The sequence below is a fragment of the Perca flavescens genome, chromosome 13 (assembly GCF_004354835.1).
Source record: "Perca flavescens isolate YP-PL-M2 chromosome 13, PFLA_1.0, whole genome shotgun sequence".
In the NCBI taxonomy this organism is placed as follows: Eukaryota; Metazoa; Chordata; class Actinopteri; order Perciformes; family Percidae; genus Perca; species Perca flavescens.
In genome coordinates this window covers 23,201,612-23,214,742 of record NC_041343.1, presented here as the reverse complement: position 1 = coordinate 23,214,742, position 13,131 = coordinate 23,201,612, and the positions used below count along the sequence as shown (strand labels likewise).

Sequence of the window (13,131 nt, the reverse complement as noted above, 5' to 3'; positions counted from 1 at the left end):
TGCAAAACTTCTACGAGTGACTTGAATTTTATTAAATTTAATGTAGCCACAGGCCATCGTCTTATATAATTTATCTGCATTTAACCCATCCTAACCAAGCAGGCAGCCATAGTCTAATGCTCGTGGACCAACTCCAGTTGTAATGCCAGTGCCAATGCACCTACAAATATGAGTTCAGTCAATTTAGTTGGAATGGACTCTAATAATTCATAGTTATTCTACAGTAATGCTTGTTTTAATTTACTTTGAAAGGCTAGAGTGAGGCTATAGTTTCACTGCTGCCTTCCATCCCTCTTCGTAAACTCCCAATATGGATGATTGTTATCATGAATCAATAGTGTGTATTTTGGGTAAAAAAAGAGCAATCATTTTTCAAAGAGAAACTTTTTTTTTTTATATGGTTTTGGTAGGCTTTATATTAATTATTGTTCTTAAATTATGCAACATAGCTAATTTGCCGAAATGTTATAAAGACAAGACATGCTGATCAGGCAAATATCAGATATTTAAATTAAACTTATTCTATTCAAACAAAAACCATGTTCATGCTGGGTCAGAGGGCGGGCATTCAGACTCACTCCACCAATCTGATTGGTGGAGTGCTAACCAGGAAATAACGAGCGGGATGAGTGACAAACGCCTCTCAAAAGCTGACGGAAATCTTTTTAACTGACTTTAGTTGATCTGAAATGAAGACAAGTTCAGTGATTCACTCAAGAGTCTTTCAGTCTTTCACCAGAGTCTTTAAATTGACTCATGAATCACGAGTCTCTAGTATCATTTAGTCGGATCAGTTGAGTCCTACTACAATTCAATCTAAAATGATAACAGGGACACACACAAACCTCTTGCAACATTAGCTACTACTATTCCTAGCCATCTTAGCACTAATAACTTACAATTTCATAGGCAACGACAACTCCACAATTCAACTCAAGCGACTGAGTGAGCAGAGAGACAGTCCGAGACATTTTAACTTACAGTTTAATTTAGTTAGCAACAAAGTCTAGTGATTCAGCTCACAATAGGAAGTTAGATTCGGGGGCACCTCGATTGATTGATCGAATAATTGCTTTTCAGGAGGCAGCCCTACTTGATGCCCCTTTTCTCACAGGAACCACAACTGAAACTTAGAATTTTAAACTACAAGATATTTCGCATAACCTGCCAGATATATTAAAGTTATACTTTTTAACCCAAATGGCCCATTCAGTTTTAATTGCTCTCACTGGTGTAGTTGTATCTCTCACCTTAATTGTAAATTTGGAACTTTAAAGGCTGCCTAAACTCCCCCATCTATCTGACAGTACAACAAAGTCATTTCACATTTCCGTGTCACAAAGCAACCCTCTGTCAGGTCACATTCATTTCTAAAGCCCTGAGAACGAAAGCAGCCGTTTCTGGTTTACATGTCACGACAGAGCTGCATCAGGGCATCTGCTCTGCCACTTGGTGGGACAGCAAACTATTTAATGCCTTAATCCGCCCTAAGCTGTGGCTGGAACCCCCTGATGACTGCTGCATACTGCACCAACAACAACCAGCTCCATTCATCAACCTAATGGGCTTTATATTTTTAACCCTTGCCATTTATCAGGCTGAGGCAGCGTGATGAGGGGAGAGAGGAGGATCAAATTCCCAAATGCCTGCTTCAACTCAACAGGGAAACCATTGATTCATGGTCTCTCTTCCCTTTCACATCACTCTTTTTCTCTCTTGTCTTTTCCCATCACTCCCTGCTGTTGACTGCCTTGTCTCTCCTCTCCCTGCTCTCTCCAAGCATCCTTATGTATTCTATCAAGCTACCTTCATTTCCCCCTCACTCCCTGTGGCTATTTCCTGCACCCCATTCTTCACCACTATTCCCTCTCCTACACCTCCTGTTCTTCCTCTCACTTCTTTCCTCAAGTTCTTCATCCCTCCCTCGTCCTCTTTTTCTTCCTATGTTGTGCTTTTTCACCACAACCCCCGCCTGTTCTTTCTTTAGTTAATGTTCCTCTTACATCTATTTCCTGTATTACAGGACTTTGGGGATGATGGCTCCCTATACATCACCAAGGTGACAACCATCCACATGGGGAACTACAGTTGCCATGCCTACGGCTATGAAGACCTCTATCAGACACATGTGCTGCAGGTGAATGGTCAGTAGTGGCTCATTTCTTACTTACAGTACAGTGGTGGACTTAATGCTTTAATTTTGTTTGTGCAACTCTGTGGTTACCCAGTGAGAGGAATTTCAGTATTGCTTTCCCTGCTTACAGTTTAAGAACAGTCTCAAAGACAATTAAGCCAACATGCTGTTGATTGAAATGTCTGGAAACAAAGGATACCATAGATACAGTACATTGAGTGCAGCATTGTCATACTGTATGTGGTTGCCAACCTTTTTTGTCCAGTATACTCCCACAGCCTTTTTATAAGGTCTCAAGTACCCCTTAGTGTGCCCTATCCATATTTAAAAGACAAGAAGCAAGAGAACACAGTCGCTGTGGTGGATTCTTGACACATGTTACACCCACACAAAGTGGTTCTCTAAATGGCAATGTTTAGGCTTGGTCTTTGTCTTTTTTCAATAGATTTGGCCAATTGTGCCTTCGTATTACTACCTATTTGACTGGCAAAAGCTGGACATTTTACCATTTATCCGCATTTCATATTAGTTATTTAAAGCTCCATTGTGTAATTTTTTGAGTTGATTCTTAGACAAAAAAACTTTGTTCTTTCACAAATATGTGCTCATTCATGTGTAATTACTTCCACCAACTAATCAAAGTATTCTCCTAAGCGTAGAATTTGCCATCTTGCATCATTCAGAATACATACGAGCGACTCGCTCGAACGACGGCCGCCATGTTGCGCCTCCATCTTTTAAAATACATTACCCAAAGAGGGCCATACCTCCGCCTTTCACGCTTTTACACTCAGTGGCACTGTAACGAATGCCAGGGAGGGGGAGAAGATTACTCGCGACTCACTGCCGGCAGATTTGAAAGCCTGTTGAAGATGGAGGAAGTTTAACGGAGTCGCCAAGGACGTTAAAAAGAGAATTAAAACGTCAACGCGACAGGCAAAGCAACAAGACCAAAGTTAATATTGGAGTGGCTTTTCCAAGATAGAAAGAGCTCATAAGGAGCAAGGATTTTAAAAAGGGACACCGAAGTTGCCTGCTTTCTTCTCAAAAGGTATTTCTGCCTATTTTTGTAAATTCAAAGTTTTATAGTTGCTTGGCTAACTATAGCATGGTTGTGCATAACGCTAGAACGACATCTAGGATACTTTTCCTCATGTCAATGATGCTAAAGGATTGTCTACCTTGTAACATAAACGTAATCATATGTGTCGTGATTTCCCTGGCAGACAACTCACGTCATGTGCAGTTGTAACACAGACTAGCTACAGCTAGAACAGCTGCGTGTAAACGATGGAGATACTAAGATCTAATTTTGGTTTCATTGACATTGTTCATACTGCTCAGAGAAATATATTAAAAACACACACAGCTAGAAAGTAATATTCAGTTGGTTGTCATATACAATTTCACCACTAAATGGGAGGAATTCTCACACAATGTAGCTTTAAGCGATAGTGCGTAGTTTCTGTCTCCCCCATGAGGAATTCTAAGTAATGACAATTCTGTCGGTGCATCCACAACACAAGCCTTCCATGAACGCGCTTCACCCCCACCCCTCCTCCACACAGTTGCTACATAGCCAAGGAGGACAAGGAGGATTAAAAAAATATGATGGGATCTTCAGAAGAGGTAATTATCTTTACTCGAGTTCTGCGTGCGAAAGTTGCTGGACAACACCAATTTCTATACATAGCCATACTGACAAATACAGAGAGTGTTGTGTGGAGCTGATAGTCTTAATTAGCTTTGTATCAACTCATTTGGCAAGGGCTTGTGTAATCCTATTTGTGTTTGTTTTCTTCCTAAACACAAATTACCAAAAAATAATTTCTATTTTGTATTTTCTATTAATAAGTTAAGTAAGTAAACTATCTTTAAAAATCACTTGTTAACACAGTAGTTACAAAGTTGTTTACAGCAGGGAGAAAAGAGAAGAAAAAAAATGAGGTGTGAAGTAAAAGACAAAGTGTACAAACCACAAAATAAAAGGTCATAACAATAAGAATACACAGAAGAGTTTGAATTTAGCTTCTCAGAGACTTCCTGGGAGACTTTTTTGCAAATGGATCAAACGGGCTTCTCGACCACTACAGATTAAGGATTGACCGATACTGGTTTTTCAAGGCCGATACCGATTATTAGTAGTTAATGAAACTGATAACCGATATTTGGAACCAAAATGCATTTACAGTAAAAATGAAAATCTTTAAGTCAAAATTAAGATTTTGGAATGTTAGAAACTTTAACATAAAACTTTGTTCAAATGCTTTAAGCAATTATTTAATAAATTAGAAACTTTCAACCTAATACACAGTAAAAGAGAGTCAGATAGTGTTGTGAGACATTATGTCAGACTCAGTGGTGAGTGAAACCGAAGCAGAGGGACAGACAAAGAGCTCTACCGGAGCCAAAGTAGTGCACTTTTAATTATTTAACTTTATCGGTTATCAGGCTAATAAAAAGCAGATTCAGATAATCTGCAAACTGCCAAAAAACAGCCCGATAATTGGCCAGGGACGATAATCTCTCTATCTCTACTACAGTTCTTCAGCTATTACATGTTACCATGAAACACTATTTGTTACCCTTCATGCAGTGAAAGAACTTACTGGGGCTGTCAAATTAGCTGCAGTGTTAATGCATTGTATGAACAATAACATAGAAAGTAAGTAAACAAAATGCTGGTTTACAATTAGTAGCAGATATTGTCTTGTGTCTTAACTCAAAGATTATGAGAGTTGACTTTGATTAGTCAGGTTTACTTTTACTTTATTCATTTCCCAATATTTTCCTGAATAATTGATTATTGGTTTTGTCTATATAATGTCAGAATCTTTTTTTAATGCCAATTATATTGAGATGATGTCTTAAAAAGTCTTGTTTTGTTTGACCAATATTAAACAAAACAAAGCTTTTAAGTAAACTATCATACATGACAAAGAAAAGCATCAAATTCTCACATTTGAAAAGCTTGAACCAGTGAATCTTGAGCATTTTTGCTTGAAAATCTATTTTTATTCGATTATCAAAATGGTTGCAGATTCATTTTTTTCTGTCAATCAACTAATTGATTAATCAATTCAGCACTTGTTTTATTATTATTATACAGTTTCACCATGTTATGTAGATGTTCCTCTATAACAGGGGGGTCAAACTCATTTTCCCAGAGGGCCACACTGGAAAAGGAGAATCCCACCAAGGGCCAGACATGGAGAGTTTATTGACTTGCTTTTGTTACTGCAGGTCACTTTTTTTTAACATTTTGGTAGCTTTTTTCCTCATTTGTGTTGTTTTTGTTCAGACTTTTTTTGTGGCTTTCTCAGACATTGTACAATTTGTACGCTTTTTGTTGCATTTTTGTTGACATGAAGCCCTACAAAAGTCATCAGAAGAGTTCCTTAGCCATTGTAGAATTCAGCAAATCAAAATTCTTTTTTTTTTTTAACAACAACAACCTGTTTCTCAGCCTGAATACTAAAACTGTCTCTTTGCTTCTTCTGGGGGAATTTCTGAGTCTCAGAGTCAGCAAATCTGCCCAAATTCTGCTTTGAATGTCAGGTAATTACAGTTTAAAAAACCCTTTCCTGTGTTTTTGGTTTGGCGCACAACTAGGAGGGCTAAAATCTATTGTGAACCCAAATTGATATACGGGATCTAAATCTGCAAGGGGCAGGATTTGGCCCATGGGCCTTGAGTTTGACACATGTGCTCTATAATGAAGCTATGCTTTAGTATATGAGAAGTTGGTTTTAAAAATGATTAGGTTCCCTACAGGTAAAAAAAAAAAATGATGCAGCTGTGGTGTTCATACACAACGCTCACAGGATCACAACTGTCAAAGTATTGAATCAAAGTGACTCTTTTGCCATGAAAAAGAACATCATACCTGAGGCTGTAAACTAAATATGCGTGCATGCAGCACATTCACTTGATTCAGTGCAGTGGGGACGAGCTACTTGGGCTAAAATACATCTGAAAACTACACTCACGCTGATTTTGGCAGGCTGACCATATTAAAGCATTGTCTTGCTCATATTAATTATCTGCTTAAGGGTCTTCCTCTCCCCTAATTTTAGACTTGAGAGTTATTACTAGGCATGTCTCCAAAAAACATCCAGGGAGGTACTGTAGAAGCCCCCCTACCTGTAACTTAACAATTCAAAGACCGCAGCAGCTACAGCCTTCCTAATTTCTGCGCTTATGTCTCAAAGGAGGAGGATAATGTAGTCAATTAAATCTTTTTTAAGAGAGACAATAGGGGTGATTGTTTTGTTTTTCTAAGATGCTAATTGAAAAGAAATGCAGCTGAATTTTAGACCTTTCACTAAAGACGGAGAGGGGTTGATTGGAAGGGAGTCATGGAGACAGACTCAGGTCCTGAATGGCAAGTTATCAGGAGAGGGCAATTACCAAATGTTTGTGTGGGGGATTCAAGGTATTTCAAGCAAGATAGGACAAGGTGCGTTAAGGTTGAATGGAAGGCAGCCAAGTGCCACATTAAACTAAGTGGATGGTTTGCATTGTTGTATTAAAGGGATAACACACATGCTTATGAGAAAAATGACAGCACTGCAGTACCCATAGTCGCAGTCTAGTAATCTTTTTTTGATGGTATTATCATACCCTAGATAATGGTATCAATGCTGTTGAAGAATGTTTCTGTCTAGTATGTACTTTTTTAAAATTGAAGAAAATAAGAATTGCTGTACTGTTTTGATAGAAAAAAGATCAGGTGATAACAGACTTGACAGAACACAATTACAATACAGACAGGCCGAAGGTGAGGCATACTGTAGGTGCGAGTAGAAGTACTTGTGTTTCAAAAATTCAAAATCCTACTCAGGTAAAAGTGCAAAAGTATTATCTGAATCTATTGTAGCTTGTGGAGGTGGAGCTAGTTTTAACTACTATAAAGTAAGGTAGTTTTGTCCAGTGGTTCCAAACGTAGGGGTCAAGCCCCTCCAAATATTCTGTATCTGGGAGGTTGTGAGATGTTTAATGGGGAAAATAGAGAAGAAACAGTAAATACTGGTACACAAATTTGTTTTCATGTTTTTGACTTTTTGCTAATCTTTGCTTCTATGTGAAATATTGGATAACTTGAACTCTATGAGCCTCAAACAGTTATGAAAGCATGTGAGACGTTTACAGGGGAAATGTCTCTTTGGTAGGGCTGGGCGATATGGAGAAAATCAGATATCACGATATTCTTGACCAAATACCTCGATATGGATATTGCGGCGATATTCTAGGGTTGACAATTGGTGCTTTCACAAAATATCTTCACACTTAGATTTTTGATAAATAATCATCAGTAATGTGGATATAATGACTAAGTGGGTAAAGGCAAATATTAGAACAGCTAGAATAGTCTGGTAAGTTCAGAAAAGTACATCACTTTACTGTAATGCAGCCTTTAAAACCAGTAAAAGACAGCACTTATGTCATATCACGATATCGATATATTGCCCAGCCCTACTCTTTGGTGAAACCGCTTACAACTCAGACATCTGAAACCTGATAAGGCCCCTAGCTGCTGTTTGTAAGAGTAGGTCATACAGGTTGGAAACCACTGTTTACTCTTAAAATAAGAGTAAGAAAAGTCAATAAGTTACTTGATACACTTATTGACTTTTCTTACCCTTATTTTAGCTTGAATTTGACTGTGAGCAACTGCAATTAAATAATTTCCCTGAGGGGATCAATAAAGTATTCAGATTAATCTTTAACAATACATTATATTATATGAACTTAACATGATTTTAATGTTAACCCATAAATATGGTTGTATGTTATGGAGTAAAAATAAATATATCTGTGAAATGTAGAGAGTAGAAGTATAAAGTAAGATGCAATGGAATTACTTAGGTAAGAGTACCTCTTAATTGTATTCAAGGACAGTATTTGAGTAAATACTCTCCACTCAAATTCCACCACTGATAGTACTTAAAAATATAATAAACCTATATAATAAGGTGAAAGAGAAACATTAGGAAAAACCAAAATAAGTAGGTAGCAAGCAACAGATGCAAAATTAATATTTCATTAGGGTTTAGGGGGAGGGTTGTAAATGAAATGTGAGATGTGATTGAACTCCTGAAGGGAGGGGCTGCCAAGCATCGAAACCAGAAAATGACATCTTACCTGTTCCTGTAAACTATTACCTCATACTTCATTTTCCCCCTTCGATTCCTTCACATTAATTTGCGGTCTTCTCCCCAGAGGAGGTGGTAAGTGGTAGATACGTCCAACATCTATTTCATGCAGGACTCGTCTCAAGCTGTAATAAAGCAGCCCCAGAGCTCTTTGATTCTTGTTATGTATGAATATATTCCATGCTGGGGTGAGACAAATTCCTCTCTGCCCACTGCATGTGTGGGTGTTTGTGCTATATTCCTCCAGGAGTTACTATGAAACAGTGTGTAATTAGGTTTTCACTTGCCCCTCTCCCTGTTTGTGTCTTTTTGTTGTCTGTGTTTTGTTTGTGTTTGTGCGTCCAGTCCCTCCAGTGATCCTGGTCTATCCAGAGACGCAGGCCCAGGAGCCCGGTGTATCTGCCAGCCTCCACTGCCACGCTGACGGCATCCCAAATCCCAAACTCCTCTGGCTGAAGAATGGCATGGACCTGCTGCCCAGATCCTCCAAACAGCTCTCTCTCATAGGTGAGGAGTTTTTCATTATTTTGGGTGTTGTCAGCATAGTATGCGTTTTAGCAAATACTGTGTTATGTTACATCTCATTGGTGCAGTGTTTTTCAATTGCAGTGTTATGTACCAACAGCACTGCAGTAAACCTTTTTAAACCAAGACAATGTTAGAACATGTTAGACAGTGAAAAACACGTTCTGTCAAACTCAGTCATTTTTTGGGGAGGGCTTTTCCGCCTTTAATTGACAGGACAGGATAGCTAGGTGAGAAAGGGGAGAGAGATGGGGAAGACATGCAGGAAAACATCACATGTCGGATTCAAACCCTGGACCTCTGCGTCGAGGCATAAACCTCAAAGTAAATGTGTGCCTTCTCTTCCCACTGAACCAACCGGGCCACGCAAACGCACACATTTTTTATTAAAACCTCAGCTGTAATGTTTTGTTGTGCTTTCCATTCATTTGCATTCCATACCAAGGTGATAAAACCAAGATTGCAGACTGCAACCTTTTTTTTGCACTTTGACAAAATAAATGTTATTCTTTAGAAGTGAATGAAAAGGGAGATTAAGAAAATAAAATGAAATTGACTGTGTGAGGAGATGGCAGCTACTTATCCTGTCTAGAAGGTTTTTTTTAAAGATGCACTCAATATAAGAAAGAAGGAGCAGAGTGGAGCATGACTTTTCTTTTTATGGCCTAGTTCTCATTAAGGAAGAGTTTATTGGCTGTGTGTGGGTCATTACCTGTAGTAGTAGCCCTTAGACACTCAAACATGGGAGGTTCTGCAAGGTTCACCAACATATAGACACTACAGAGGCTACGGTTTCAGATTTACCAACTAATTTGGGCAATGGCAAGGGGCAGGAGTCCTACTTAGTTATTTGTGCTTTATTCAAAACATTCAGTTAAGTGAAAAGACAAAAGTAGATCAGGTAGTTACCATTTTTATCTAGCTATGCTTAAAAAAAGGATCAAAGCACAAAGAATATGTGATTTGATATTTCATTTCCATTCACATGTAATGTCAGTGTAATAAAGAAACTGTAAAAGTGTTTCCTCTATTCTTATATTTGGCTTCTGTAAAATTTGAACCACACACTGACAGTTGATAATAAGAAGTATTGATTGTAATCCACAGTTGGACAGTAAAAGGAGAAACTGCTTTTTTGCTGAGTGAATGAAACTGAAGCTGTCCACGGTGCTTAACGGTCAGTGTAACGCTTATCGGTTCAATTTTCTAAGCACAAACGGACATTTTGAAAAACAGAAAAATGGGTTCCAATATCCAAATTTTCATATTTTTTTCCACCTTGACAAATTAAAATATTGGATCTTTAAACTGTTTTTCCAATTTTCTGTTTTTATTCAGAGGCTCAGAAATTTAGAAAATTACAAAATTGCGTCTGAGAACCAATTATTCAATACTGCAATGGTATTCTCTCCCTCGTTCCGCCTAGCTACGCCCCTGCCCCCCACTCAAAACCATCAGTTTTTTTCGTCCATATGCAGTTAATGACCTGCATATTCCGCAAAGTAGAGGAAGAGAATACCATTGCAGTATTGAATAATTGGAGCCCAGACGCAGTTTAGTAATTTTCAAAATTTCTGATCCTCTGAATAAAAACAGAAAATTGGAAAAACAGGTTAAAGATCAAATTTTTTAATTTTGATATTTGATATTATAAAATGTCCGTTTGTGCTTAGAAAATTGAACTGATAAGCATTAAACTGACCGTTAAACCACTCAAGTCTGTTCTCTGCTTTTAGCTAAGCTGCTCAGGATGTTTGTTGAAACTTGACTCAATGTTACTTCATCTCCACGCAATTTCATTGGCTAACATTTAGGCTGCAATAATAGATTTTTTTTTTCACTTGGGGGCAGTGTAAGCAAGCTGTAAACACAACATTGACATATTAGCACCTTCTTAATTGATATGACGATATCTGGAAATATCTGGCTCTTCACTGTAGCTGCTAAATGCCCCACTACATTCACCAGCTAGTTGCTAAATCTGTCTTTGTATGGTGTAAAGCAGGTAGTCTACAGTGTGTGCACAAAGTTTTTAGAGCTGAAAACAGCTGCCTGTTCCAGCCAAAAACAATGCTGAGTGTCAACCGTATGTGAACCAAACAGTTGCAGGCCGAAAAACTAAAACAATTAGCCGAAAGATGCTATAAACCGTTGTAGCGCTTTGACAAACTGCATAGTTTTAAATGAAAGTAAATTACCTGCTGGTTTAATCCTTTTCACATGCAAATAGTCTTGTGATCCATTGTTAATAAAAAATATTGATTATAGCCCCATTGACTCCTGGGCACAGGCACATTTGCCCTTGCAGTAATAAGCCTATGGGTAGGAGTTAGGAAGACTTAAAGTCCTCAATGAGGGGAAAAAAAACCATTTAAAATCCCGGTCATCACAAACTGCTACAAGCTTGCAAAAATAAGGATAAAAAAGCTATATTAATTTAGCTTATTTAATGAATGGTTGATTCAGTGGTTTTTAATAAGAATTGATCAGAACATAATTATGAATTAGAAGTAATTAAAGTGGTGTCTCATTCTATGAAGGCCTGCTTTAAGGCTCTTTTCACTTGAAAGCATTTCACAGTTTTCCCTGATAAAAGAGAATTATTATCAGAATCCAAGAGACATTTATGTGAAAAGCTTTGCGTCAACTCCTTTAAAGTCTTATTTTACAACCCAGTAGTCATTAATTAGAAGTTAGAGATCATTTTAAACATAAAAAGGGAACAACCTGTTGTTGTTTTTTGCAAGCTTCGGCTTTATTGCTGTTTGATAATTATTGTTCCTGCAGGACGACAAACAATTACAGTATGTTAGCTTTAAGTTTTAACAGGTAGGAAAGAAGACATTTAACAGGATGGAGAGACTGAGATTGGCAGAGTGTGAATGTTCTAGAAGTTCATAGCTGCTATTGATACTTCAAGAGATGTACAGAAAGGGATAAAATCTGAAGCTTTCTTTTATGTTCTTGCACAACATGGCCTGTTAGAGCACCACTGACACCCAACATCATTCACTCTCCCCATACTGTAGAGTGTGTGTTGTTCAGTCTAGAGCTCCATACAGTACAGGAAGGATCAGAGTGCAGCTGTACATCACAGAGCTTGATGCTGCAGCAAACATCAAAGAGTCTGCCTCCGACAATAACCTCTGTGTCTTAACATCCGACATCACCTGTCGCTTCCATCTTATGTCACTTGCAGCTGCCACTTGAGGCAAACAATGCAGCATTGAATAGTATGTGGGGATATATGTGTGAAGCAAGGCTATTGAAGTAGAATGTAAAACATTTAAAGCATTAATTGTCATGTTGAAGTAAAATATGTTGATACTTAATGACACAAGATTAAGCATTATTTGCACCCAAAACCAATCTGAAATGTACCTTAAGCAAAACATGTTATGTGCGTGTGCCCTTGCCGTTTTTTACTTTCTCTGATGTTTATAACATATCCACACAAGCTTTTTACATTGCTTGGTTTTGTTCTGAAAAAAATTGTGTTGTTTTGTGTGTGGCATCCTATGGATATACAAACACAGTTTGGCATAATTTTTGCAGTTTCTGTCAGATTACTCCTACACACATACAGGACTGGGGTTTGTAGAAATATTTTATTAACAAAATGTGTGTATGTGCTCCTTGCAAAAGAGTTAGTCATTGAGGAAGTGGTTAGAAGTATTCCAGGTGACCGCTGATGCACAGAAAGTTAAGCTTAAGTCATAAAAATAGTTGAGGCTTTTCTGGCATAGAGGTGCATTGCTTGAAGGTTGTGAGAACGGAAGAGGAAGTTGCACCACACGAGGCCCCGACCTTGGCATGTGTGCCTGTGGAGATACCAGTTTCTGTCTAGAAACAAGAAGACCCCCCCATGAGGAATGGATAAAAGCTTGAGGGAGAGAACAGATCAGAGCTCATAATTCGGAGGACATCTTGGTGGACCAGCTCTGACTTGATGTCTGATTGCTAGGGAAACTTAGTCTCTGTCTATGAACCCACAGCTGTGTTGTAACCTCTTATGCTTTGCTTAACTGGGGTCCGTTTCAGAAAGCAGGTGTAGTGAAAACTCTGAGTTTGTTAACCCTGAGATGAGGGAAACTCAGAGTTTTCTGTTTGAGAAAGAGAGGTAACTTGAGTCTGTGGACCTAACCTGGTCGGGAGCAGGTTTCCTTCCATAAACCTTGAATTTCTCTCAGTCTCCTCCCTCTGACACAACACTCAACACAACACTTTCATTTCCTCATTCATTCAGTCTGTATCAGGCGCATTTTAGCGCAGTTTATCTGCATGAATAAATAAACGTGTTGGTTTATTAACCATGTT

The 13,131-nt window shown here is 38.3% G+C and overlaps 1 protein-coding gene across 1 annotated transcript in view; it reads left to right on the top strand.

The window, feature by feature from the left end:
• fstl4 (follistatin-like 4) overlaps window positions 1-13,131 on the top strand; it is a 232,858-nt gene that overhangs the window by 197,129 nt on the left and 22,598 nt on the right. The window contains exons 8-9 of the mRNA XM_028596403.1: window positions 2,024-2,144; window positions 8,635-8,796. Of these exons, the coding sequence (XP_028452204.1) occupies window positions 2,024-2,144; window positions 8,635-8,796 (283 nt within the window). The remainder of the gene's footprint in view (window positions 1-2,023; window positions 2,145-8,634; window positions 8,797-13,131) is intronic.